Below are 25080 nucleotides of genomic sequence, written 5' to 3'. Positions count from 1 at the left end.
ACGCAAGAGTTGGGTATTGATCATAGTTGACGCCTGACAGACAAGAAGCTCAAGTGCGAATCTCTGCTATCCGATGACGTGACCTCATCGCCTTTTCACTGCAACACTTGTCGACATCCATGAGATAACGAAAGGAACCATCCGCAGCCTGATAACGTAGTAACGGTACGACCTCCAACTCGACGATCTCCCCCTTATTTCTCAACTTCCTCACTGAGAGTTTGACGCGCGGTTACGGTTCTTCAGGCGTGGGTCGGTGCCGGGGTAAAACTCGCCATCATCGGAAAATGTATGCGCTGGCGGAGTGGGGTCAGCTTGACCGGGTCTGCTGTGCCGGTTGGGCGGGGTGGTAGGGTTGAAGGGACCGGCCGAGAGACCGGCCGAACCAGGCGTAGAAGAACGTCCGGGAGGGGTGTGTTGGAAGTATTGAGCGTACAGGTTGTAGGTCGAATAGCCAGCAGCAGCAGCTGCGGGTTCGACTGGAGAAGAGCGATGATCTTCAGGGCCGTAGCCGGGAGGCCGAGAGCCTAGATTGCTGTCAGGACGGAATTTGAGACCGGGATGAGAAGGAGGCATTGGGCCTGCATGAGCCGCATGAGGCGCGCCGTAATGGGAAGGACGGTAGAATGGGTGAGGCGGGTATGGAGGCTGAAGAGTGTGGGTAGGATCGTACCCAGGATAAGGCATACCTTGAGCTGCCGCCCCGTTCGCAGCCTCAACGGCTTTGGCCCGGTGGTAGGCAAGATCGCCTGCGGTTTGGGGGTTAGCGTTATGTTGCGATGAAGATGGTGGGATGGCACCATGTCCATGTGAAGATCCGGGTTGCTGATCGACGTGGCCAAACGGTGGGGGTGGGGCTGGCACGTGAAATCGCGGGGGAATGAAGCCTCTCATGTGAGGATGAAAGGATTGAGATGTGCGTATTTGGCAGGCATGTGCATATACATACCGTGATCAACTGGAGTACTGGTAGGAGAACTATCGACGCGCGTGGGGGTGAAGGGCTGAGCGGACGGGTTGAGGTTGGCCGTGGAACCCGAGGAAGCGCTGACCTTGCCAGAGCTGGAACGAGACATGTTGATGCTAGGCGTGCTATCTCGAGATGCTATCGCGAGAATGTGACTTTCCTGTTTTGGCAATATTCTGGATCGAGTGTAGCGGCGGTGCTTCTTTTTCGGAACTCGGATGCGGCGTTTGATGAGATGGGGCCGTCTGTAGCGATGGAAAACGGAAGGAGCGAGAGTTGCTGTGGGCACTGTACCCTCCATGCTTATACTATCGCATCTGTTTGTAGGTTTGGTGAAGCTATTCTCACTTTTTTGCGTTTGATTGTGGGATACAATGGAGACCGTTGATTTGTTCTGGAAGAAGTGCGTAGGTAGACAAGAAGCCTTATTCCTGCCTAGGTAGGCGGCCCCAGTCTCATCCGAACTGTACTGCCTGCCTTGCCTTTTGTTATTGATTATTCTTCCGTTTGCTGCCTGGGAAAGAGGGCCTAAATGCTTTGAGATCCCTTTGTTTGGGTCCTCCCTGCTTAGCCCTTGAACCAGAAATCGATATCAATCTGCTTCGCTCTCCACGATACATGTATTCTCCTCATACTGCGCAAGGAGCAAAAGGGCGACCTCGAAACTTGAAACACCAGTGAAAACCATTTGCGACTTTTCAAAAGTTCCTCGGACACAGTAGCAGCTTCTAGACTTGGGAAGTTGAATTCCGACTACCTCGAAACCTACTTTACCTGCATTGATGACTTCGAAGTCTGTGGCATCATGACAAATGATTGTTGCCTCGCCACGCCAACCGTACAGTTTGTGGGAGTTCCTGCCTACTTTGGTAGCATGTGCTTCCGCAGAAAGCCCATTTCAGATATCGCCTCTGTTCATCTGAAGGCGTATATGGTATCGGAAATGACACAAATTCTGAGTCTTGATAAGGCATAGGTTTCTGTACAACCTCAAAGCTATGCGTATATGATTGAAACCCGCTAGGCGTGGTTAACGATCTGCTGCTACACCCCTTTAGTTAGGTGTCAACATATGTCAGGCACCGTACCCTGTTCTGGAAGATCTGCAAAAGGCCCTCGGACTTTATTTCAAGCTCCAGGGTCTCCATATTCAAGTACCGTGAAGGGGAAGATGGATGCTCCATGATTTGCCACATGTTCCGCACCGTATGCAAGCCATGTCAAGTTTGATCTGTAGCACTGCGGATAGCTCCGAGGCTTATGCACGACACAGACAAACAGCTGCTAGATGCGGCAGGAGGGTAAGACAAGACCAGTTCTTCATACTGCACACATGCCGCAAATGACGTTAGTTGATGCGAATCCGACAAGCGCGCGATCTTCAAGTCCTTTTGCGTGCCAAGTGGGCCAAAATTTGGTCTTCCTGAGCACCGGGCAAAACACCAAGTTGATGCTATCTCATACAGCACGTGAAGATCATGGGAAGTCCAAACAAGGTGTGCATGGGCAGGTTAGAGTTGCCAATTCTGATTGAGATCTGATCGCCGACCGATTAACTTCGAGCTGATCCTGCTCCGAAGTCCGACACGACCTCTGGCATGCCAAGGAACCCTACGCTGACCGGTCCTGCTCCGTCTGATACTCGGACAATGTCGCCGACTTGGCGAATTGAGGCTTTTGCTACAGTTGCAGGCCATACAACCCTTTGACGCGTTATAGGGGAGCAACAGAAATATCCCAGCCACCTTGAGTGAGGAAATGTCCGACATCGGTTGTGTTCGAGACCGGGGGAGCTGACGAAGCGACGTCACAACTTATCCCGCGTGTTCGAAAATGACTCGGAGTAAACGTCACAGGGCTTCCGAAGGCCAGGATCGCAATGGATTCCCGCGGGAAACGGTCCTTGAAGATGCTGACGAGAACTTGACAAAGTGCAGGACAACGTCGTAGGCCAACGAGCCAACAACCGAAGCCCTGCGATGTCTCCCGATCTTCCGCGCGCGCGCGTGCGTGTGTGAAGCTCTTCAAAAGTTCAAAACACCAGCAACCTTGAGGAATCCAGTCCTGGTCGCCCCGGCCCACCCCCAGCTCCGTGACCCCACTACGGTCGGGCTTCCGATGCAGACGGCGGCAGCGGCTCGGAGGAGATGGCTCGTTGTGGCAACTGCAATGTGATCACCCGCTTTGCGCTGTTTTCGCCTAGTCCAATGTTACCTCTTTCCACGCAATATGGAAGAAGAAAGCGTCAAGAAAAGGTTGACAGAAACCGGTTAGGAGCGATACCTGTACGGTTTTACATCAGCATCTGTCATCCACAAGCAGCTTCCCGAAAAGCTGCCAAGTTCTGGTTTTGAACAACTGTGCCTCGCTCACATGTGACATGGACCTGTAGAATTTAGGCGCGAAGAAGGGGAACCGCGTCTTTAGGTGGTTGTATGATGTGCTTCCCGTGTCTTGGCCACCTCTTGGGCCCTCTCGATAGGTCCTTTGGTTGCGTTCGGTTGAGTGACGTGAGGTTGCATCGGCACATAGAGCTTCTCAACAAGGGATAGTTCCGGAACGTCGCAGTGCAAACGGAATCGCCCTGTCCGCGTCTAAATCGTCCCCCACGGTTGCCCGGCCCCATAGGTTGCACCGGGGCCCGGCTCGACGAAGAGAAAGGCCAGCCAGCATCAACACCAACTTTCAAGGCTTGGCCCAGTTGCTGCCCACGGATCGCGGGGGCAGAAAATCACACCACTTGAATCCACTCGTAGAGATTGATTAGATTGCGTCGCAGCCATCCTGGAGCCATCTCGATCTGGACTTTCTGGGGGTTGGATCCTGCCTCCACTCACTGATGAAGCCTAGCCCGTCGCCAGAGCCTTTTGCGCAAAGACTGGACCTGGGAGAGGGGAGGAGAGCAGCTTCGTCGGTCACAAGGTCTCAGCTGGAGAAAGTCTGGAGCCGTTTCTCGTGGTTTCGTTTTCCAAGGACATGATCCTTGAAGCCTCGAGGATCCTCCGAGTCGATCCCGAGCTCCCCGCTGCGCCGCAGAAGGCAATGAGGCCCCAAAGGTCGTTACTCGCGACTGAGTGGACGATCAGTGATCGTTGATCAGTGATTAGTGCCTTTATGTCGGTAGCCAGCAGGCGATGAAACGCTGCGTTGCTTTCGTTTGCGGTCTCGTATTCCGGCGGCCAGATGTTCCTAAGCTCGGCCGAGAAGGTAGTTAATCGTGACAACCAAGTTCCACCCCGCCCACCGGCAGTCGAGGGCCCACTCCGCAGGCCGGGCCGTGGGCGTTAGATCGATGTCATTTGTGGACTTGGACTTGGTTGTAAAGATTAACGCGGTAACTTGCAACTAGGTTGAAAGTGCTTGCATGAAGCACCACACCTAGAAGCTAGGTCCCACGAGTTGCGAGGTGGGGCCTTGCAGCACGTTGCAGGACTCTGCCAACTTGGTTGATACACCTGAAGAGGATGTTATCGATGCTTGGATGTGATGAGATGGATGGATGGATGGATGGATGGATGAATGGATGTATGCGCGCACGTCGGCCCCGACAACTTTCCTGTTTGAGAGCCAGCGGTCAAGTTCACCCGCAGTCCTGACAAGGACATGGTTTCTTTCTTGAGATGGCTGCGAGGTCTTCTCAACGCGGAAGGAGAATTTTGATGTGTCAGTCCGAACCTCTCGATGTAGCTCGGGTGGAGTTCGAAGATGTCTGCTGGCCATCAGTGGGAGGATTCACGCAACAACCCCGGTGGATGACCTTGGGTGTGATGCAACTCAACACGGATGTACGTGATGGTGAGAGATTTTCCCTCTTGCGTCCGGTCCAGGGAGGAGGATGAGGACTTGCGTTGTCAGGGTATTGGGGGTCGAGGTTGTCGAGGGGCCCCAAAGGAGGCTGGCGAAGATATTTAAAGTCTCGAGCGCTCGCCAACATGGTGACGAGTCGACAAGCAACAGGAGCATTTACTCCTTCAGATCTATTAGGATTTGGAATAGTCTGGTCATTATTTGGCTCTCATTTGGAATTTATCCTTGCCAGTTCCCTCCTCCAGTCTATTTTAGTCCCGCAGCCATGCAGAACACTATCGTTCAAGACTCGGCGTCAACTCCGGTTGGGCCAGCCCCTCTATCCTTCACCCAAGGCGAACGAATCAAGTCCACCTATCCCACTGTTACGGCCGCATTCTATCATCATGCAGAGACTCATCCTGATGTCACCGCAGGGCGTGACTTGTCGTCGCAGCAGATTCGTGAGATCACTTACGGTGATCTTGCTACTCGAGCCAACCAGCTATCAAGGAAACTGACCACACTCGGGGTCAAGCCTGGAGACAGAGTGCCACTCGTCGTAAAGCGAGGCATTGACATGCTGGTTGGCATAGTTGCGATTCTCTCTTGCGGTGCCCAGTACGTTCCTCTCGACGGCGGTGTGGTGCCAGACTCTACACTACGGTTTGTTTTGGAACAAGCGGGCGGCAAGCACGTTTTATGTCTCAAGTCGACGAAGCATCGATTCGAGACTCTCGGTGTTCCCTGCGAGACCTTTGTCATTGATGAAGATTCGGAGAAAGATAAGGAGGTTTCACAATCCTACCCTATCCAGGACCTGGCCCAACCAGACCATGGCTGCTACGTCATCTACACCTCGGGTAAGCGAACATGTCATCGTCCATTTAGATTTCAGAAGACAGTTGAGCTAATTCTCTGGCTCTGTAGGAACTACGGGTACTCCCAAAGGAGTGGATGTCACCCACAAAAATGTGACTAACCTCGTGTGCCTTTCACCTGGTGGCCTGGGTATCTCACCTGGAACGCGGGTGGGTCAGGTGTTAAACATCAGCTTTGATATGGGTAAGTCTTAGTTGCTAATACCCTAATAGCTGATGCTGACTTTGTGGTAGCTGCATGGGAGATGCTGGGATGTCTCTGCAACGGAGGAACTCTCGTCTTGAGAGGCTCAAAGTGGGAGCCGTGTCTGAGAGAGGTGAGATAACTAAGACTAAACATCCAACAAGTCGAGACTAACACAACCCACAGACTCAAGTCCTGATTTGCACACCAAGCATCTTGGCCAAGTATGATCCTCGGGAGTACTCCAACATCAGAGTTGCTGCGACGGCAGGTGAACCTAGCTCTCAGAGGTGAGACTTCCATTGCACTTCTAAAGTGAATAATACTGACGAGAATAATGATAGGCTCGCCGACCTTTGGGCCACCCACGCAACCTACTACAACTGCTGTGGACCTACGGAGACTACCATTGTCAATACCATGCATCTTCACCGCCCGGGTGAAGCTCTGACAATCGGAAAGCCTACACCAAACAACACTGTCTACGTCCTTGACGCGCAGGGCAACTCTCTCGGTGTTGGAGAAGCCGGAGTTATGTGGGCTGGTGGCCACGGAATCTCTCGGGGCTATGTCTCTCTGCCCGAGAAGACTGCTGAGAGATACAAGCTGGACCCTTTTGCTAATGACGGGTGGGTACATCCATCGTGCTACTCAGATCTACCTGCTAATACTCTCGTAGGTCTATGATGTACAACACTGGTGACCTCGGACGCTGGAGATCGGACGGCTCCATTGACATCCTCGGAAGAGTGGATGACCAGATTAAGATTAAGGTAAGTCGCATCTCCAAACTCAAACATACAAAAAGGTTCCTAACATATCCTTTGCAGGGTTTCCGGGTCGAGCTTGACGGAGTTACCTCTTCAATCAGCTCTTGTCCCATTGTTTCAAAGGCCACCGCCTTGTTCATCAGCAATGAGATCCACGGGTTTGTTGCACCCAAGGACTGCGATCTCGACACCATACAAGCCCACGTCCGGGCTCGTCAGCCTTACTACGCGATCCCGACCAAGTTCCACTTCCTTGACGCCCTTCCCCTGACTGCAAATGGCAAAGTCGACAAGCGCGCGCTTCAAGACATGGTCACCGAGACTGGCGATACCGACAAGAAGGAAGTCGCCGATGTCACCATCAGGGAGACCGCCTCAAAGGAGTCCCTGTCTACAGACAGCAACTCTACCACCACGGACCTCAAGGCCGAATCCTCCGCCTCCAGCTTCACCGAGACAGACGAGAAGCTCGACCTCAACGGCGACATCCCCGGAAAGAACCTCGGCCGTCCCTACCGCGGCTTCGTTCACCGGATCGCCATCGTTTACCGCCGTCTCTTCACAATCGTGGGTCTCTTCAACATCGCGGCCGTCATCGCACTCGTCTTTGCCGGGTTCCAGCGCAACTGGCTCAGCACTCTCACAGCCATCAACCTGGTCGTCGCAGTCCTCGCCCGTCAGGACTTTGTCATCAATGCGCTTTACACAATCACCTGCAACGTGCCAAAGTCCTGGCCCCTCGCCATCAGGAAGCGCTGCGCCAGGATTTTCCACTTCGGCGGTGTTCACTCGGGCGCTGCCGTTTCTGCCGGCGCTTGGCTTTTGGCTTCCAACATCAGCGATGAGGTCTGCCAGCTGACAGAGTGCCCTAACTGGGGCCACCAGTCTGTGGCCTCAAAGGTCGTGTCTTGGCTTCTCACGGGTCTGTTCACCATCACTATTGGTCTTGCTTGGCCCGGATTTCGCAAGACCCATCACGACCTCTTCGAGAAGACACATCGTTTCGTCGGATGGACCATGTTGGGGCTGTTCTGGGTCCAGGTTGTCCTCGGCGCGAACGACAGCAAGGTCGCAGAGATGTCCCTGGGCGACGCATGCATTCGAACTCCCGGTTTCTGGATGCTGGCGGTTGCCACCATGAGCATCGCATCCTCTTGGTTGTTCCTCAAGAAAGTTCCTGTCGAAGCTGAGGTGCTTTCCGACCACGCAGTGAGACTGCACTTTGACTACACAGTCCCCGTCAACGGCAGCTTCGTTAGACTCTCTCAAAGGCCACTTCTGGAGTGGCACTCGTTTGCCACGATTCCGGCGCCTGAGAAGGTCGAGCACCGCGAGAAGGGTTTCTCTTTGGTTGTCTCCAACGCTGGCGATTGGACCAAAAACTGCATCCAGAAGCCCCCCACCCACATATGGGTTCGTGGTGTCCCCACCTGTGGTGTCATGCGCATCGCGACTTGCTTCAATCGCGTCGTGGTCATTGCCACTGGATCCGGCATTGGGCCTCTTCTTGGCCACATTCAGCAGCCAAGCTGCGCGACGCAGTTGATCTGGTCCACACCGAAGCCCGAGCAGACGTTTGGCAAGCCTTTGCTCGACGCCATCAAGAAAAAGATCCCCAACGCAGTGATTCACGACACTAAGGTATCGGGCCGCCCGGACCTGGTGAAGATGGGATACAACCTTGTTCAGAGCTTCAACGCTGAAGCTGTCATTATCATTGCGAACGAAAAGATCACGAAGAAGGTTGTTTATGGCCTTGAAACTAGAGGTGTTCCGGCATATGGCGCTATTTGGGACTCTTGAGCGATTTACTCATTGGAAACCCCGGAGGATGATTTCTTTTCTTCTTAACTTCATTATTCCTTGGTTTCTAAATGGTGTTTGGCGTTTCCTGTATGCTTCTAATTTGTGGTGCGAATCTGTCGACCAACATCTGATATTTCTATTTCATGATTGTCATCCAAACTGCTAGCTAGATAGTGATCTCAATCCACTCTTTACTCATGATATAGGAAGTGCTTCTTTCGCGATGAAGTCGTCCGTAAACGAGGCATATCGCCATTTGCCTAAGTAAACGTATGGCGGATACAGCCATTTCACCATCGGCACTGTTATCGACTTCCACAGAAATGTCAGACCAGCTCCTTTCCAGAAGATGATACATACCTGCAGTCTACTTAAACTGACTTCTTCATTCTTAACAATTATGTAGTGACTATTGATAGGTGGCTTCTCGTCATCAAAGGTGACAGACCGCTAATCGCATCCTATCGTTCCGATGCAGTTCGATCGTCATATAACGTAAGTGTACATTGAAATAATGCTTTTCCCCAAGTTACCTGGAATACCAAAATAAAATCAGATTTAAATAGGATGGCTGGATGAAGCTACTCTGTCTTCATTAACAAAGCGAGGAATGGGGAAATGACTGCGGCCATGGATGGTACAAGGCCCACAACTAGATCGGGGAATTAGTCAGTCATCAATCAATGATGAAGGGCCACGGAGAGCCTATTACCAGGTGGCCAAGGCAGACTCGTAAGCTGCGGACAGGATAGGGATGAGTTTTCCAGCCTAGTTTGCCGAGTCACCCAGAGGACTTTGGTCGAGACCCGAGAGACTGCGATGTCATCGACGCTATCTGCAGATATCAAGGACAACACAGACAACCTTTGCTAGATTAGCTCACTTCCTTGGCAATGGTAATCTATGACTCGCCGAGATTATGTGTGCCTCCAGTCATGTCCGACGACTAACTCCGGACACGAGGTTGCCTTCTCCTGTTCTGTCTTCCTGCCTTGAATCTTATTCGCCTGTAGCTTAGAGAGCGGCTGGACTTGCTGACTTTCCAGAAGTCTTCGAGGTCCCCGAGATCTGAGCGCTCTGATGATTGGGCACACGTGTGCTATTGATTAGATGGATGGCTGATGGTTTACACGGAGCTGCACTTGGCGATAACTCTCTGGCCATTTCGTGTTGAGGTAATTAAGCACAGCAGCGCAGCAGTCGGTGTAACCTCGAGGGGTTGAAGACGTGAAAACATACGATATCCTGAGATTCATGATGCGGCCTAAAACAATTCAAGATACGCGTGGTGCATGAATTGAGGGGTAGCGTGCTAGCTTCGATGGCATCGTGCCTTGGTCGTCTTGGCACATATGATAGTGCGATTTACGCCAATAATTTACCATTTAGAACAAGATGCGTCCCTTGATATTGTATCTTCCTACAACTACAATACTGCAGATGCTTCAGCATGTATCTATGGACGTAAAGCCACGCGTCTGCGAAAACCCCATTTGGAAAGGATAGATGCTATGTGCTATGTCGGGAAGGTACTTCTGTTCTTCCATCTACGGTTCGAACCATATGTCTTGTTCAAATCCTGTTTTAAACTCCAATAACTTGATAAAGCATTCATTCAAGTGTGGTAACAGTAGCATTGGTATGTTCTCGGTGTCCTTGCTCCATTAAGGACCCTGAGCCGCAATATGTGCATGCAATCGCATCATGGAGGGGTATGGAGTTAGGAACCATTGCGTTCGATGTTGAACACGGCGCAGAACAAGCCTAGTTGCTGCAAGATAGACGATCAGCTTCCTAACAAAGAAGCTCAGTAGAGGTTCGGCAGATAATATGCCAGATGCCAAATAAAATAGTTCCCAAGATACAGTGACTGGCGAGAGGTTGGAAGATGTTTGGTGCCGAGGCTCATGATGCCCCTGCATCCTGGATCACGTTGGTGTCTAGTCAAGGAATGCTACTCTCAGCAGGATAGCCGATGCCGTCCCACAGATTTCTGATACCCTTTGTGCGTGCGTGTAATTTTCGTTCAGGTTGTTCGGGGGACGAATGTGCAATATCGATGTAGCCGGCCAGCCTTGATGTACGTGTTCATCTGTTATTTGAAGAGTGCAACTTCTGCATGAGCGACTAAGAGGCATGAGTTTTGAGCCATGCAAGAGCTTTCCTTGCTGTTTCTGGCAACGAGCGAAGCAGTGGCTAGATGTCGTCTGTCTGCCGTGCAGGTGGCTAGGGCCTCGTAGACGTTCCGCGATAGAGACTAGTAGGTACTCTGAACAAAGCTATGTTAACAGTGAAGATGAAAGTATCGACAAGATTGAATGCTTCAGATCCCACCTCGGCCTGCTCTATTCGGTTCAAATCCTCCATGGGATTGGTCGAACCAAGAGATAAACACATGCCAAAGATCTGTCACCCGAGGCGTCAAGTTGAGTCTTGCTGCAACAACGGGAGGAACAAGTCTTGGCAAAAACGTGTTTAACAGTTATGAGGGGTTGAAAAGTCGTTCGAGCCTTTGTGACCTCGAGACGGTAACTCGGAGGGTAACATATTGTTCCAGAAAGGGGAGGTAAGAGTCAGTTCAGTTTTCAATGAACATGTAGGAGAGTTCTTGGGTGAACGATCGATGATATCGACTCCCCAACTTCCAAGTTTGTTGCGGTAGTCGTATTTGATGCCAGAACTTGGCTGCGTCTGCATGCAACCTAGGGCGGCTGGACCATGCGGCATATCGCCTACACCCAGCGCTAAGTCTGCTTCCCCAGTACACAAAACAACCCCCTACACTAGCTCAATGTGACGTCGACGACGGCTAGCTAGTCGATCAAGGACGTTCGTCATTAATACCAAGGGCTGGGCGGCGCAGGGGTGTCTTGAAGCGCTCTAGAAAGTTCAGGTGGCTGAACTTGCACAATCTGCCCAAACCAGACTTGCTTCTTTCGGCCCTGATCTGTTCTTCGGCATTCAACAGTCAAACATTGCCCACCTCGACGGTGCATTGTAGCTTGCAGACTTGAGTTGTATTTGGACACTGAATCGGTGGCACAAGTCCGGGCACGACTAGGACAAGCAACTTTGAGAGTTCATAATACTGATTCGTGCGATTTCGTGCACAATGCAACAGTCACTGACTGCAATGTCCTGATGCAAAGGTTCTCTTTCTCGGAGTCGAATTGCTGCAAGGCGTTCTCAAAAATCTCGCGATCATCGTGCATGCTGCAATTCGGTTTCGCAGAGCTCAGCGTTGTCGAAAAAGCCCCAATGATGGAGACGCGTTGGGGTTTCAAATGACAGTCATCTCAACTCAGCCCAAATGATTGTCGAGAAGATCGGATAAACGGCCTAAAGAGTTTTTTATGGTATTTGTCAATTCAGCCACTCAGAGCAGAGTCGTTGAATTCGTAGTGGTGTTGATGTCGTAATGTGGTTTTCTGTGGTCCCCCCAGCGTGGCAGCGCAAGCTGCATCCTGGTTCCCCACAAAGCACCGCGAAAGCGAGGTGAAAGTCAAGTTGGGCCAGACGTGCCTCAAGTTCAGCTGGCTTAAGTAGTTCAGTCGTCAAACACGGGACGATTGGCCTGTGCTTACTCAAGCATCGACAGTCCGGACGGCGAGAGCGAGTCTCACGAACCCTGGAGTCTTAGGTGGCCTCGTTAGAAAACATCTGGACATCTTAATTATAGTTGCTTCTGTGTGTAAGCATACGATGGCATCCTAGTCGCTTGATTGCTCAGATACAACAAGTCCGAGTAGTTACTGGACGAACGCTATTGATGGTAAGAATGCGAGAAATAAAGTTGAGACGGAAAAGAAGTGCCGATGTAGAATTCCAGATCCAGAATCAATCAAATATCAATATGTCCGGAAAGACGTGACGGGAGAAAAGAGGGTCACGGACAATTGAGGCATTCTTTTTCCTCCGCAGCCATGGTTAGTTGCGCCGCATCTGATGGGGAAGCGAAGCATTGGTAGGAGCTTGGGACCAATTGACAGTGTCCAAGGTCACGCTGGTTCTCGAAACCGAGCTTCCAATCTGTTTTGAGGTAAAGTTTGCCAGATTTTCCATGCTATCAAGGGCCCCTTGATTGGTCTTTGCCGGTATTTACAACCCTAGTGTCGATCTGATGCCCAGTTGTCCCCCACTCTCTGTCGGAATGGGTGACATCGACTGGACGGACGGGTTCACGTAGATTGGATGGGTGGCTTGGCTTCAGATAAAATTCTCCGCTAGTTCACCATAGGGCAGATCGTTGCAAGGCTTGGGGGCAAGGCAGACAGGTGCGAGCAGACAACTGGCAGTGAAACGCCTTGTTGCACTCAGTCAGCATCTTTTGCATTCACAAGATAGCAGATCCTTGGCCTGTTCTAGGTTCATCCTAGGCTCGAGGGCCGGATAGAGCCTGCCGGCACTCGTTCATTGGATCCCCGCCTGTGTCAAAGACCATATGCTCCACTCGGGGTTACCCGCGCTGCGTAACGGCGCAGGGGCGTTAATTTGGGTTTGAATCGGTCTCGGTCTCGGTATCGCAGTATAGAGTGGGAGAGTTCCATCGACCGGCTGTGCAACAGTGCAATACACCAAACACGAATGATTTGGCTGTCAATCGTTGCAGTGATCTGCCAGTGTTGTGCGGCCTGATCTTGTTTTAGACTAAAACGTCGTCATGACAAATGACTCGGCCTCAACATAGGGGGTTTACTTTAATAGTCCATCAACGACGCAAGATCATGATTAAATCAGCCGACAATTCAGCATCATCTCGAGCAAAGTTGACAGAAACAGCATCTTCATCGAATCAGATACCCAAGAGCGCAACTTGTCAATCTTGAAATCACCCCATTGCGCATACGCAAAGTCAATCCTCAATTCCCCGATTTGAATTCGATATCGAACGCACCAATCAAGACCCGCCAACTTACCGTTAACGGAAATCTTTCAACATGGCCGAAGCCGCAGCACACAACTTTCCCCCAGTCTCTAGCGAGGTCGTCAACTTGGCGATTGCGGAGCTAGTTCTCTATGGCCTCATGTTCCCTCCCGCAGTATGGATCACGTGGAAGCACGGAAAGAAGGGCATGGTATGCTGGCCTATCTTTGTCTCTCACTTCGCAATGAGATTCATTGCCGATATCTACCAAGTCATCAAACGAGACGAGCCATTGCTTCCAAACCAGTTCAATATTATGACCAGCGCCGGCAGTTTGGCTTGCTTGTCACTGACCTTGATTGGCATTGTTTACGAGGCGTAAGGAAATCCGTCAATACCTGGGGTCAATAAGAAAGACTAACTCACGTGTGTTCATAGCAACATCATCCTGCCCGGATCACCGAAGCGATGGACCGAAAAGATTATCTTGGGCGTTACCCATCTCATGAACACTGCGGGCATCGGCATGGCAACCTACGGAGGATCCCCCAGCCATGAAGGCGGCCTTATCAACAACAGCTTGAACCAAATCGGTAACTGCTTGGAGCTCTTCGTCATGTTCGCCGTCTGCGCCTGGCTTTGGCCCACCTACAAGAAGATCCGATCTTCGTCCAGTCCCAACTGCCGCCCCGCGATGCTCATGATCCGCGCTGCTGTCGTCGGCTTGCCGTTCCAGCTGATCCACTTGGCTTACACCACGACCTACGCCTTCAACCAGATCTCCAGCCTCGACCCTATCATGGGATCTTTCGCGACGAAGCTCGTTCTGATTTTCGGCACATACCTTGGCGTCACAATTGCCATGCTCGCAGGAGGCTGGCTCGGCATGAGCGCCGACATGCCCAAGGCCGTGCAGGTAGAGCTCACCCCTACCGATGTCGAAGGCAACAACAATCTTGTGCGTGACGACATTCCTTTGACCCGGGACTGGAGCAGAGACGACATTGCCAGAGCGAAGCAGGGCTTCGTTTAAAGCATCAAAAGCTTGGCGTTCGTCGTTTCCTTTGGACTTTTTCTGAGAGATCATTTTCCATTGCATTGCGTAGCGAAAGAAAACGAACCAACGGGTCAGGAGACTGACGACTTTTCGGGCCTTAGGAAGAAGAAGATTCAGCTCAGACCGGAAGATTCCGACTTGGAGGACGAACCCGATCGAGGAAGGGAGCTAGGGCCTGGGAGACTTCTATCAACGACAACAGGGATTAGTGCTTTGAGGCAGGACGTGCAGGACACGGGAAACTGCACTCGAGTGCCGGATAGGTCTGGTTTTGGGTTTCTTATTTGGGTTGGGTGGTGGAATTTCCAGACAATTTCTTTCCCGGTTGATTTTACGTTTGATGGTCTTCAGTGTCGTTTTCCCCTTCCGCATATAGAGTGTATCCTAAGTCTTTTTCTTAGCGCCTTGACCGCTCAAATCGATTTCAACGGTATGATTTTATTGAAACCTTGTTCTGTGACTTGGGGACAGCAGATATAGAATAATCCCCTGGACAGAGGGGCATGTAAATCTTTTGACATTGGGTAACAGGAAAACGGACCTGTGTCAAAGATTGCCAAAGTAATTTTCCCTGGCATGGTTGCGATCGAGAATGATGCACCCAAGATGGCTGATACCTGGAGGCACTTACAAAACATGTCTTACGATTTCACAGAGGCGCATCAGCAAAAGGCAAGACGCCTTAACTTCGTATTGTTGTTCTAATGCGATGGCTCACTGCTCGGCTAACTTGAGTAAGAGGCTCAATCGGCCTAACCCAAACTGTAGGAAGGCCAACTCCAATCTCATCTCCTTGAATAACATTGTAGAAGAGTGTGGAGTCTTGGTATTCTGTTCTTGACTCAATGTTCTTGCGAAAATTGTAGGCTGGGACTCATAGTTGCCCGTAATTCTTCCAAGTAGTTTGAGACTGGTGTGTTTGCAATGGCTCTCGCGAGTCTTTGACTGTGGACAGTATCTAGGAACCCCGTCTCTGATCCCCACCAAACCCCTTCACCTTGTTGTCCAAGTCAGCCTGTTATCAAACATACAGGACGCTGTGTGCATGTACTATTTAGTCTTGTCTTATTCGCACAGGCTCTTCTTGGAGTATCTTCTTCCCTGCCGCCTTAAATGATATGAGCCACAGAAGAAGAATGACAGCAAATTGTGAGAGAAGCATGTAAGGAAACACATGAAGCCCCGCCACCTGGGTAATAGCGCCGAGCATATATGGAAGTATGGCGCCGCCGACTTGGCCGAGGGAAGCAACAAACGATACCGCACCAACATGCAGCTCTTTTGGTAGGTAATGAACAAACTCGACGATGCAAGAGGGGAACAGCGGGCCCATAACGAAGCCGAGCAGTGCCATCGAAAGTACCGAGACCCACAGAACCTGCACCATCATGAAAAGCACCACACTGGCGGGAGCGAGTGCCAAGTAGATGATGACTGCCCGTCTTGGGGTCAATTTCTCCGTGACTGCACCCAAAGCTAGTCGTCCAACCGCCATACCTGCCCAGAAGCCAGAAGAGCAAATACTGGATGCATAAGTGCTCGTATGGCGGACGCGGAGCATGAATGTGACTACCCAGCCGGACACAGTGCACTCAGTGCCTACGTATGCCAGAAGGTAGGCGGCGTATATCCAGGTCGCGCTGTATCGGAAGATGGCTCTTTGGTCAACTCCATCTTCAGGGTTTCCCTGCTTCTTCTTGTCCTCATGGTACTTCGCGGCAGTCTCGTGTCTGAACGCCAGGGGCAGAAAGACCACTTCTGCAGCAGATGCAATAGCCTGAAAGCGTGTTAGCAGCCAACCGAGAAAGAATTCAAGCCTTGTCCAAGTTTCTTGGATATAAACTTACCAGCACGTAGAACCACTGATACCACTGTCCATTATTCGCAGACAACATAATCCCTGCTAGGTAGGGGCAAGTCGCAGCTCCGATAGAGAATGAGCCATGCAAAAGACCTGACAGGGTATTCGCGTTGTTCAGTGCAGCAACCCAAGCACACCAGGATCCATCGACTATGCCAACTCCGAAGGAACCTATACTGACTCCAAGAAGGAATACTGGAAAAGGTGGATGGAAAGAGCCTACTGCGGCGTAGACTAGATGGCAGGCGGGACCTATGAAAGCAATTCCGCGTTGCCCGAGTTTCTCATGGATGCGACTGTTGAGAAGAGATGCCAAGCAGTAGCCAACTGGTCCAACGAGAAAGATGGCAGAGACTTGAATTTCGTTGAGCCGATAATATGTTTGCTGGTGCGGTAGTGTAACTCCAATTGTAGCCACAAAAAGGCCCGCGACTACGAAAGAGTAAGCTGCCGCGGCAAGCTTCAATGCGGTGGCTCCTCGGTCTTGTCCGTTGATAGATGATGTTGGCTCGATATTCGAATCTGCACTTCTAGTGCCAAGCAACTGTTCTGATTCTGTTGCATCATTGAAATGAGGTGATGAAGTGAGAGGCGCCATAATTCGTGCTGTTGGGCTCGCCGTGAACGAAGAGCATCTAGTATGTAGCTCCCTTGACTATGACATTGGGGTAAGTTGACAGCTTGAAATGGAGGGTGTCAGTGATTATTAACGGTTTCAGGTCTCGAGAGCTGAGCCGGCAAAGCTTCGGATGATCATCCAGATGTTGCCTTTTTAGGAACATGTTCCAGCTCGAATGGGTCCTTGCGCTTCGCAACAAGGTTTAACAGTAAAGTGTTGGCGCTTGTTGTCTTTGGCTAAGACCAGACTTCAAAGCTTCAGTTTGACACGATGGTTAGCTTGAACGTTCTACCGCAGACATTTTTTTCTAAGTCCAGGATTTAGAACAAGCATCATGTAGCTATGTTAACTGACTTCAGATAACGTATTCTAGATCTTGGTCAACTCAACTTTGCTAGCTGGGGACAAGCATGTAGTAACTCGAATAAGCCAGTCCGCTCGACATAAGATAGCCAGGTAGCGCTTAGAATCCCGATTGAAAGTATGTATCATCACTGTTCTTTCAACTCATGGAGACAGACAAACATAGAGGGAGAGAGGGGGGCATCATGTTCGGGTACTAGAGTTGCATCAATTCAGGGCCAATAATTCTACTCCCGACGGGTCCAACGGATGAGCCCAGGTTGAACTGGACGCGCAAACATGGATGTGTGATCCGTTGGTGGCACGATGCCTATTCTTCCATCCATAGTGCCCAGTTTGAAGTTGCGCACGATAGTGCCGACAATTACTCCTAGATTCAAGTATGCAAATTTCTCGCCAATGCAGCGGTGTCGCCCCGCCCCGAACGGGATGTACGGACTCCTGGTACCCTTGGAAACAGCGCCATAGCCATAGTCTACAACACCATTGGCATCAACGATGCCCTCGCTAGGCTGTGGCTCATCCCACCGATGAGGATTCCAGGACTTTGCGTCCGGGAAATATTCGTCGCTTATGGCAGTCACCATTGGCGAGGCCAGCAGCACTTTGTCAGTGCCGACCACGTAAGGACTTCCGGGAATGGCCAGAGGGTTCATAACCTTGCGGAGAATGGAGTGGATGGAACCATGTAGGCGAAGCGTCTCCTTCACGACATTATGTAGAAGCGGCAGCTTGTCTAGGTCGGAATATTGCATTGGCGAGAGTCGACTCTTGTCTCCATGGCCAAGATTCAGTATCTGCTCTTGATAAAGCTCTTCTGCAACGTCGGGATGTGCGGCTAAACGATGCATGATCCATGCACTGGCTGAAGACGACGAGTGTTGACCTCCCATGAGGAGCGTGATCATCATGCACGCAACCTCTTTATCAGGCACCGGTGTTCCATCCTTGTAGTTCGAGTTCATGAGGTTCCAGAGCATGTCATACTCGTCTTCGGACTTAAGACCATTCTTACGACGTTGGATGATGATATCCTCGTAGACGTCTCGCATCTTGTTGTGGGCAGCATCGCGACGTCGGTTTCGGGGTAGTGGTAACCAAGGGAAGAGGAAGTTGATTGGGGTGAAGCCCTAGGGGGCCAGGCTGTCAGTATCATACTTGTATCTAGAGAAGATAGATATCAACGAGAGGATATGGGGCACCTACCATGTCAAGGTCATGGTACAAGCCCGCGAACTCAGCCGTCAGCTTTTGCCTGACCTCTTCTCCCTGCAATGAGCGCGCTGCTGTGAATAATGTGATCTCAGACATGGCGGCAGAGATATCAACAATACCCGATGACCCCTTCCATGCAGGGCTCATCTTGATATAATCCACCACTTCCTTCTCAATCAACGGAACGTGGGATTCCAGAGCCTTTTGTGTAAGTCCAAACTTGACAAACTTCTTTTGTTCCATGAGCTTGGAATTAGGGCAGTCGTATATGACATCTTTTCCGAACACGGGAATCGTGAGCGGTCCGTAAATCTCCTCGGCGTTGATGTCCTGAAGCTTTCCATTGAGAATAAAGTCGTTGCCCTCGATTCCCAGGTAGCAGGTCATTTTCCTGCCAAAAAGGGTGAACGTGAAGACATCACCATACTGACCAAATGTTAGCGAAATGAAAGCTAATAGCTCAAGTTGCTCGTGCGCGGATCTCTGGTAGGATATACCTTCGCACGGTACTTGACGAAGAACGCTACAGGATCCATGCCATAGGATACAGCATTGCCAATGTAAGGAATCCAATGGAAAACAGCTGGTGGTTCGCTCTTGGCGTGGAACAGCGTCTGACGGCAGGCATTGATCAGAATCGACGCGACTAATCCGATGAGGCCATAAAAGGCAATGGGTGCCAAACTCGACAGGCCCAAGACCTCAATAGAGTCTGCCATTTCAGTGGTTGGGTTTTGTCAATATCTTGTAGAACGATAAAAAAAGTTGTAGTTGATAAGAGGACGAGAGCTGTGTCAGGACCAGGACAATATAAGTAAAGTAGACATTTCGATAGCTCGGTCAGGAAAGACGACGATATTTCTCTTCAATTCAGACATGTATAGAAGGCAATGGCAAATATCCAAAACTCCGTCGGTGATTTGGAGCCAAGTCTAGCAACCTGAGTGACAACAATTCGAATGCCTTTCGAATTCGTATTCGGCTGGACCTACAAGCCTTCGAGGTGTTAGTGACGGCGATGTCCACATCGAGTTCCCTGCTTTCCTTGATGACCCTGGAGCGCAAAGGCGGTTCGTATTCGTATTAGGTACGTACCAACTCCTATTAAGTTGCAGGCGCTGCTGATTTCAGTTGAGGCCAGTGGGCCTAGGAAATACATAAGCACTAGAAAATCACGGTGATCTCCTAAAGCATCTTTGTTGATGAATGCACAATTACCGCATTTCATAAAGTGTGTCCGACTATGGTGATATGCAGTCGCCAGTATGCAGATTATGCTCTTCAAGCAAAACCAAGGTATCAACTTGGAGCAGGTTGGGTATCATATAAGTCGGATATTGGGCTGCCCAGATCTACCTCTCATTACTTAGAATACATGTACACATGAGTAAGAATTAAATGCAAGTCTCTTTCAGAACATCAGACTTGCTGCTTTCAAACTTCTCTACTCTTTCTGGCAGTACTTCCAATACCGGGTGACACTCGCTGCACGGATCTGTCGACCCCATTTGATCATGGCGAAGTACGATGAGATCTGCGCCAAAGCAGCAAACGCGGCAACTAAAAATGCGTTTTGGTACCCCATATTTTCGACCCAAGGGGTTATGCTGATACCTGTTAGCCAAATACACCTCTTTCCAACGGATGATAGCGACTCACCCATAGGAAACAGCAAAAGACATGGTGTTGCGGATCAAGATGACGGTGACGATGGCATCTTCGCCTAGCTCCTTGTAGCAGTCGATGCAATAGCTGATCGAAAGCTGGCTGCCGGCAGTGATAGCTGCACCGAAGACACCCATTGCAAAAACCAAGCCAAACCAATGGACTTCGTGCGCGGCCCCGACGCCCCAGAGGAGAAGGGCACCTGGGATGCAGATCAACAGTGCTGTGAAGAGCCACAAACGAAACTCAGGTTCCATTATTCCGTTGTTACGACGTGCCTTCCAGATGACGAACTTGTCGCCAAAGAGCCCCGAGTACACAGTTCTATAGTAACCCATCAGAACTCATACTAAAAAACACGTGAAAGTGAGCTAGACGTTGCTTACCCAATGCCAACGCCGATCAAGCACGAGATGTAAGACAATCCAACAATGCTTGATCTGAAGTTGTAAGGCGAGCTTGATAAAATCAACGATGCAGTGCCATTCAGAACGTTGAAGTAACAAACAACAGCTCCATACATGAAGCCTGCGAATACGATTGATGGAAATTGGAAGTAGAGGAATGGTCTGACCACCATCTCTATAAGTGAGGCGTGATGATCGATGTCCTGTTTTCTTAACCATTTGAGCTTGTCAAGGTATGACTTCTTCGTCATAGTTGGTTCGGGACTAGGAGGCGTCTGGACAGGTGCTACTCGATCTGAGTCGGATGGATCTTTGGATCCCTTCTCAAGTGCTGATGGTGTGTAGTCCACTTGGTATGGTTCGGCCGTCAACACGTCCATACGTTGATAATTAGTCTCTTCCATGAAGAAGAAACAGATGACGAAGCCGGCCCCACAGAAGATAGCACACCAGTACTGCATATTGAAGTCAGTCACAGGAGCGAATGCGTATAACCTCCAAACTCAAAGTCTCACCAAGACCCATTCCCAGCCTTGGCCGTCATTGACGAATCCGGCAATGACTGGTGCAAGGAAGTTGCTTCCCACCAAGAACAAGGCATAGAAGCCCATGTAAGTGCCTCTCTCGTGTGTGAACCACTGTTTGCACGGTCAGTTAGGATGCAGAAGGTAAGTAAGGATACTACTAAGATAGTTATCTGAAGAATAGATAAACGCTTGACGTACCACATCAGCAATAGATATCTCGCACAGAGATTCTATGGGAGCACCGATAGCTCCCTGCAATACTTTATTCGCAATCCAATTACTGCCCGTGGTGGCATATGGTGCCCACAACATGATGGCCTATGTTGCCTATTGTGAGGTCGAGGACTAGCATCAGCTGATATTGTGTGAAAACTGACCATGCTTCCAAGTAGAGTAAACAAGTATACTGGACGTTTGCCAAACTTCTGGGCAAGTGGTTGCCATATCAGACAGCCCCAACCAAATGCCAGAAACATGTAGCCGGTTCCGGAGTTCAAGTCTGCGAGGGTCAGACCGGTCGCGGTGGATATCGGCACAAGGACAGAGTAGATCGCGGCTGATGCGATGCCGACGGCGAGGCAGTAACTGCATAATAACGTCGCCTGATTAGCTTTAAGGAGGGCAAATCAGTTGCCAGATGGAGTCGACTTACACGCATATGCATGCTAGAAGCTGATACTTTCTTCGCGGGCTCCAATTCAAAGGGTCATCCGGGTCATTTGATGGCGTCGGAATCAGAACGATGTCTTTTCCACTACCCTCAGCGTGCCGTGAGGCCATCGTACCCTCAAGATCTACCAAGTGGACCGTTCCAGGGATGAAGCCCGGCGGCGGGGCCGTTCCGACCGTGTCAGAGCCCATGGTCGATGTTCAAGGAGTAATTTGTGGAAAAGCCTGGGTGGTCCGTGGAGCATAGAATGAGTGTACCACAGAGTTGCGAGAAGGATGTAATCGTGGGTAATATGTAGGAGAGACAATGGGTTCTATCTATCTTCTGCTCACATAGAAATTGATAGCAATGACGAAAATGATGCCGAGAAGTAATTCCGGAACGGTGATATCAGACTTTGACTACATGGTCCAAGACCCAATGTGACAAGATAGGCATTCTCTTGATAAAGCACATGGGAAGCTTGGTGGTAAGTAAAGGGGCCTTGGTGGACTCGGCGGCCGCAACTTTTTTGAATGGAGCCAATCATATGTAATTACGAACTTATCTCATATGGGTCGGCCCTTGGGTCTGGGGTAATCTCCACCATATGGGTGACTTGACGATGGGGTAGATGGAATTGATCTCTGCGCGCCCAGCAATCATGCTGCACTCGGCACTGTCGCAGTGACACTGCTACAGGGTTGCAGATGCACCAAATGATGAGTGTAAGGATAAATTCTGCCTTTCTTGTCTGCTATCTTGACAACGACCAGCAGATTATGACATGCATCGATCTGGTGTGGATAAGCAAATAGCCAATGACTGAGAATTACGAGAGTTCGGCACCGGCTGATTGCTGTTAAATGCCATGAACCAGCCAATCACTTGTATTTGCGAGGGATCGAGAGGAGCCAACTCTGATAAGGCACGGATCACACCCGTCCTCTCGTTGGGATGATAATCTGATCCTTGAGGAGACACCAACGACGACAGAGAATTGTTGCGACAGCAATCGAATGGCACCAGATCGGCAGAGCATGCCGAGGGGTTACTCCAACTGCGGTATCTCAAGAGAGATTCCAAAAGCAAGTAGTGCCTATTAGTACCTGTTTTAGCCATGTATTTACCTTGGGCCGAGAGAAACGAAGCTGCATTGATGAGGGAAACTCATTACCAGACTCCAACAGATTATGTACGCTGTCGTCACAATCAGCGGCGATAAGTCATTGATCGATGTGCATGTGAAGTTGAATAAGTTCCAATCTTCAGTCAACGGGGAATGGTCGGGTTATTGATTACCCCCTCCTCCAGTCCTTGGAATAAGAATATTGATAAAGACGTTATCCCAATTACATCTAATACCTGATGGTTGTTTCCTCCAGCACACCCTCTTTTACCATCACCGACTTCCATCATTTTGTCCCAGTGTCTTCTTCAGTGTATCACTCATCATGGGCTCACTTGCACCGGCCTCGTGGGAAATCAAGGCAGATAAGTTGAGGAAGATCCTCAAAGACTCTCTCAATCCGAAATGGCTCTTGGCGCCGGAAGACCTGCCTCCCCCAAGCCAGTTGAATATCTCCAAGTTCATCGACACATGCAAGCTGTTGACCCCACGGGAGCAGGAGATCACAGCATGTAGCGGCACTGAGCTAGTAAGCTGGATGGCTGCTGGCAAGCTTACCGCTGTTGAGACAGTTACAGCGTTTCTCAAGCGCGCTCATGTGGCTCATCAGCTGACCAACTTCGCAACCGAGTTCTTGGTCGATGACGCGTTAGCTGCTGCTGCAAAGCTCGATGCGAAGTTCCAGGAGACTGGAAAGATTGTTGGACCACTGCATGGTCTGCCGATTTCCATTAAAGAGCATATTGGACTCAAAGGGAAGATTGTGCATTCGGCCTACGTGGCTTGGGCGGACAACGTTGCCCAGGAAGACGCTCTAGTTCTTCGGCTGGCTGCGAAGGCGGGTGCTGTCTTCCATGTCCGCACCAATGTCCCACAAAGTTGCATGGTAAGCCACGTCGTTCATGATATCCGAGATAACCGGACTGACTGGTCGTACTACAGCACCTCGATTGCAGCAATCCCATTTACGGCACAACAGTCAACCCATACAACCGCAATCTCACATCGGGCGGCTCCAGTGGTGGCGAAGGAGCATGCCTCGGACTCCGTGGCTCTGTCTTGGGACTGGGGACTGATATCGGGGGCTCCGTTCGTGGGCCGGCGGCCTTTTGCGGCTGCTATGGCCTTCGAACAACGGCTCTGCGCAATCCATACAAAGGAATTTGTCTGCCGGGCCTAGGCCAAGAGAGCATCAAGTGTATCTTGGGCCCCTTGGCAAACAGCATCTCGGATATTCAGCTCTTCGAAGATGTTGTACTTAACCAAGAGCCTTGGGACGAAGAGACCTCTCTGGTTCCTCTGCCCTGGAAGAAGATGGAGCCATATCAACCAGGTCAATTTACTGTTGGTGTTATTTGGGACGATGGGTAAGTGATTTTGAAATTTGGATACATGCTTTCGAAGCTTCCACTAACGGTGCTGTCCAGAATGGTTCATCCACATCCGCCAGTTACCCGTGGCCTCGAGTACGCTGTTGACAAACTTAAGGCAGCTGGGGTGAAGGTTGTAGACTTTGAGCCGTATAAACACGGCGAGGGAGCCGAGATCATCGAGCTTCTTTATTTCCCAGATGCAGCCGAGACACAGAAAGAAGTCCTTGCAGAAGGGGGCGAGCCAGTAGCACCATTAACGGAGTGGGCGTTCCACTACTCAAAGCCGGAGCCGCTCACCATCAGAGAGAATTGGCAACTGAACTTACGGAGAGAAGCTTTCCGTGAAGAGTAAGGGAAACCATATCTATCTGCTTGGCTCATAGCTGACAACGTTGGCACTCAGGTATCATAAGGTGATGAAAGATCGCGGCGTCGATTTCATCCTTTGCCCCGCCTATGTCGGCGTGGCTGCAAAGTGCGGCACTCCTCAATACTGGCATTACACGACTATCTGGAATATTCTGGATCAACCAAGCATCACTTTCCCGACTGGTCTTCATGTCGACCCCAAGGTTGACGTAGTTGATGCCAACTATAAGCCTCGATCAGCAACAGATGAGAGGGAGTACAAGAAGTGTAAGTTTACACCACGCCCCGTGGCTATGGTTTCTTGATTGAGCATGTGATATTTACCAAAAAAACAGATATTCCCGAAGCGTTTGTCGATGCGCCGATCGCTCTCCAGCTCGCTGGCAAGCACTTCCGGGACGAGGAGACAGTGGCTGCTGCAGATTTGGTGACGAAGATCATACAAAATTGAGGTAAACTTGGCCCTTATGTTGTAATATCTCAATATTTTCAAGCCTTGAAAATTCCGTTGAATAGTTGAATAATTTTGATTCATTACTGGCCGCATGGCATTCTCTCATCAATGGAACATAGGCCCCTTTGTACGCA

The 25080-nt window shown here is 50.5% G+C and overlaps 8 protein-coding genes across 8 annotated transcripts; 3 read left to right on the top strand and 5 right to left on the bottom strand.

Annotated features, from left to right (window-relative positions):
* Nucleotides 1-210: 210 nt before the first annotated feature.
* HER10_EVM0003479 (uncharacterized protein) lies at nt 211-1076 on the bottom strand (the record flags this gene model as incomplete). The annotated part of the gene is made up of 3 exons (XM_035473154.1): nt 211-527; nt 690-749; nt 950-1076. The coding sequence occupies 3 exons, from the start codon at nt 1074-1076 to the stop codon at nt 211-213; spliced, it is 504 nt and encodes a 167-aa protein (XP_035329093.1).
* Nucleotides 1077-2466: 1390 nt separating this feature from the next.
* HER10_EVM0011817 (uncharacterized protein) lies at nt 2467-4823 on the bottom strand. The gene has a single exon (XM_035481236.1). It carries the CDS (start codon nt 4685-4687, stop codon nt 4346-4348), a length of 342 nt encoding a protein of 113 aa, XP_035330136.1. The 5' UTR covers nt 4688-4823; the 3' UTR covers nt 2467-4345.
* A 216-nt stretch (nt 4824-5039) lies between these two features.
* HER10_EVM0012013 (AMP-binding enzyme) lies at nt 5040-8391 on the top strand (the record flags this gene model as incomplete). The annotated part of the gene is made up of 7 exons (XM_035481418.1): nt 5040-5616; nt 5684-5818; nt 5869-5951; nt 6005-6108; nt 6163-6447; nt 6498-6591; nt 6649-8391. 7 exons carry the CDS (start codon nt 5040-5042, stop codon nt 8389-8391), a joined length of 3021 nt encoding a protein of 1006 aa, XP_035330165.1.
* A 4940-nt stretch (nt 8392-13331) lies between these two features.
* Nucleotides 13332-14291, top strand: HER10_EVM0013030 (uncharacterized protein; the record flags this gene model as incomplete). Its single annotated transcript, XM_035482402.1, has 2 exons — nt 13332-13636; nt 13697-14291. The coding sequence occupies 2 exons, from the start codon at nt 13332-13334 to the stop codon at nt 14289-14291; spliced, it is 900 nt and encodes a 299-aa protein (XP_035330281.1).
* A 1078-nt stretch (nt 14292-15369) lies between these two features.
* Nucleotides 15370-16774, bottom strand: HER10_EVM0001078 (MFS transporter; the record flags this gene model as incomplete). Its single annotated transcript, XM_035470839.1, has 2 exons — nt 15370-16092; nt 16163-16774. 2 exons carry the CDS (start codon nt 16772-16774, stop codon nt 15370-15372), a joined length of 1335 nt encoding a protein of 444 aa, XP_035328838.1.
* Nucleotides 16775-17385: 611 nt separating this feature from the next.
* Nucleotides 17386-19237, bottom strand: HER10_EVM0005314 (14-alpha sterol demethylase Cyp51A; the record flags this gene model as incomplete). The annotated part of the gene is made up of 3 exons (XM_035474935.1): nt 18871-19237; nt 18365-18799; nt 17386-18288 (listed from the first exon to the last, which is right to left on the bottom strand). Exons 1-3 carry the CDS (start codon nt 19090-19092, stop codon nt 17386-17388), a joined length of 1560 nt encoding a protein of 519 aa, XP_035329331.1. The 5' UTR covers nt 19093-19237.
* A 580-nt stretch (nt 19238-19817) lies between these two features.
* Nucleotides 19818-21894, bottom strand: HER10_EVM0007387 (major facilitator superfamily transporter; the record flags this gene model as incomplete). The annotated part of the gene is made up of 7 exons (XM_035476945.1): nt 21625-21894; nt 21350-21557; nt 21171-21290; nt 20961-21083; nt 20425-20900; nt 20033-20362; nt 19818-19980 (listed from the first exon to the last, which is right to left on the bottom strand). Exons 1-7 carry the CDS (start codon nt 21831-21833, stop codon nt 19818-19820), a joined length of 1629 nt encoding a protein of 542 aa, XP_035329601.1. The 5' UTR covers nt 21834-21894.
* Nucleotides 21895-23012: 1118 nt separating this feature from the next.
* HER10_EVM0004269 (uncharacterized protein) lies at nt 23013-25076 on the top strand. Its single transcript, XM_035473919.1, has 5 exons — nt 23013-23636; nt 23693-24117; nt 24178-24471; nt 24527-24759; nt 24828-25076. The coding sequence occupies exons 1-5, from the start codon at nt 23076-23078 to the stop codon at nt 24941-24943; spliced, it is 1629 nt and encodes a 542-aa protein (XP_035329200.1). The 5' UTR covers nt 23013-23075; the 3' UTR covers nt 24944-25076.
* Nucleotides 25077-25080: the final 4 nt, after the last annotated feature.

The sequence above is a fragment of the Colletotrichum scovillei genome (assembly GCF_011075155.1).
Source record: "Colletotrichum scovillei strain TJNH1 chromosome Unknown Contig00009, whole genome shotgun sequence".
In the NCBI taxonomy this organism is placed as follows: Eukaryota; Fungi; Ascomycota; class Sordariomycetes; order Glomerellales; family Glomerellaceae; genus Colletotrichum; species Colletotrichum scovillei.
This window is presented reverse-complemented; position numbering and strand designations above follow the sequence as displayed.

Bases quoted from the DNA above. Each gene is read 5' to 3' on its own strand.
- HER10_EVM0011817 (XM_035481236.1), bottom strand. From the start codon at position 4,687: ATGGCCAGCAGACATCTTCGAACTCCACCCGAGCTACATCGAGAGGTT.
- HER10_EVM0004269 (XM_035473919.1), top strand. From the start codon at position 23,076: ATGGGCTCACTTGCACCGGCCTCGTGGGAAATCAAGGCAGATAAGTTG. The intron at 23,637-23,692 runs GTAAGCCACGTC...GTCGTACTACAG, and splicing joins ATGTCCCACAAAGTTGCATG to CACCTCGATTGCAGCAATCC. The intron at 24,472-24,526 runs GTAAGGGAAACC...GTTGGCACTCAG, and splicing joins AGAGAAGCTTTCCGTGAAGA to GTATCATAAGGTGATGAAAG.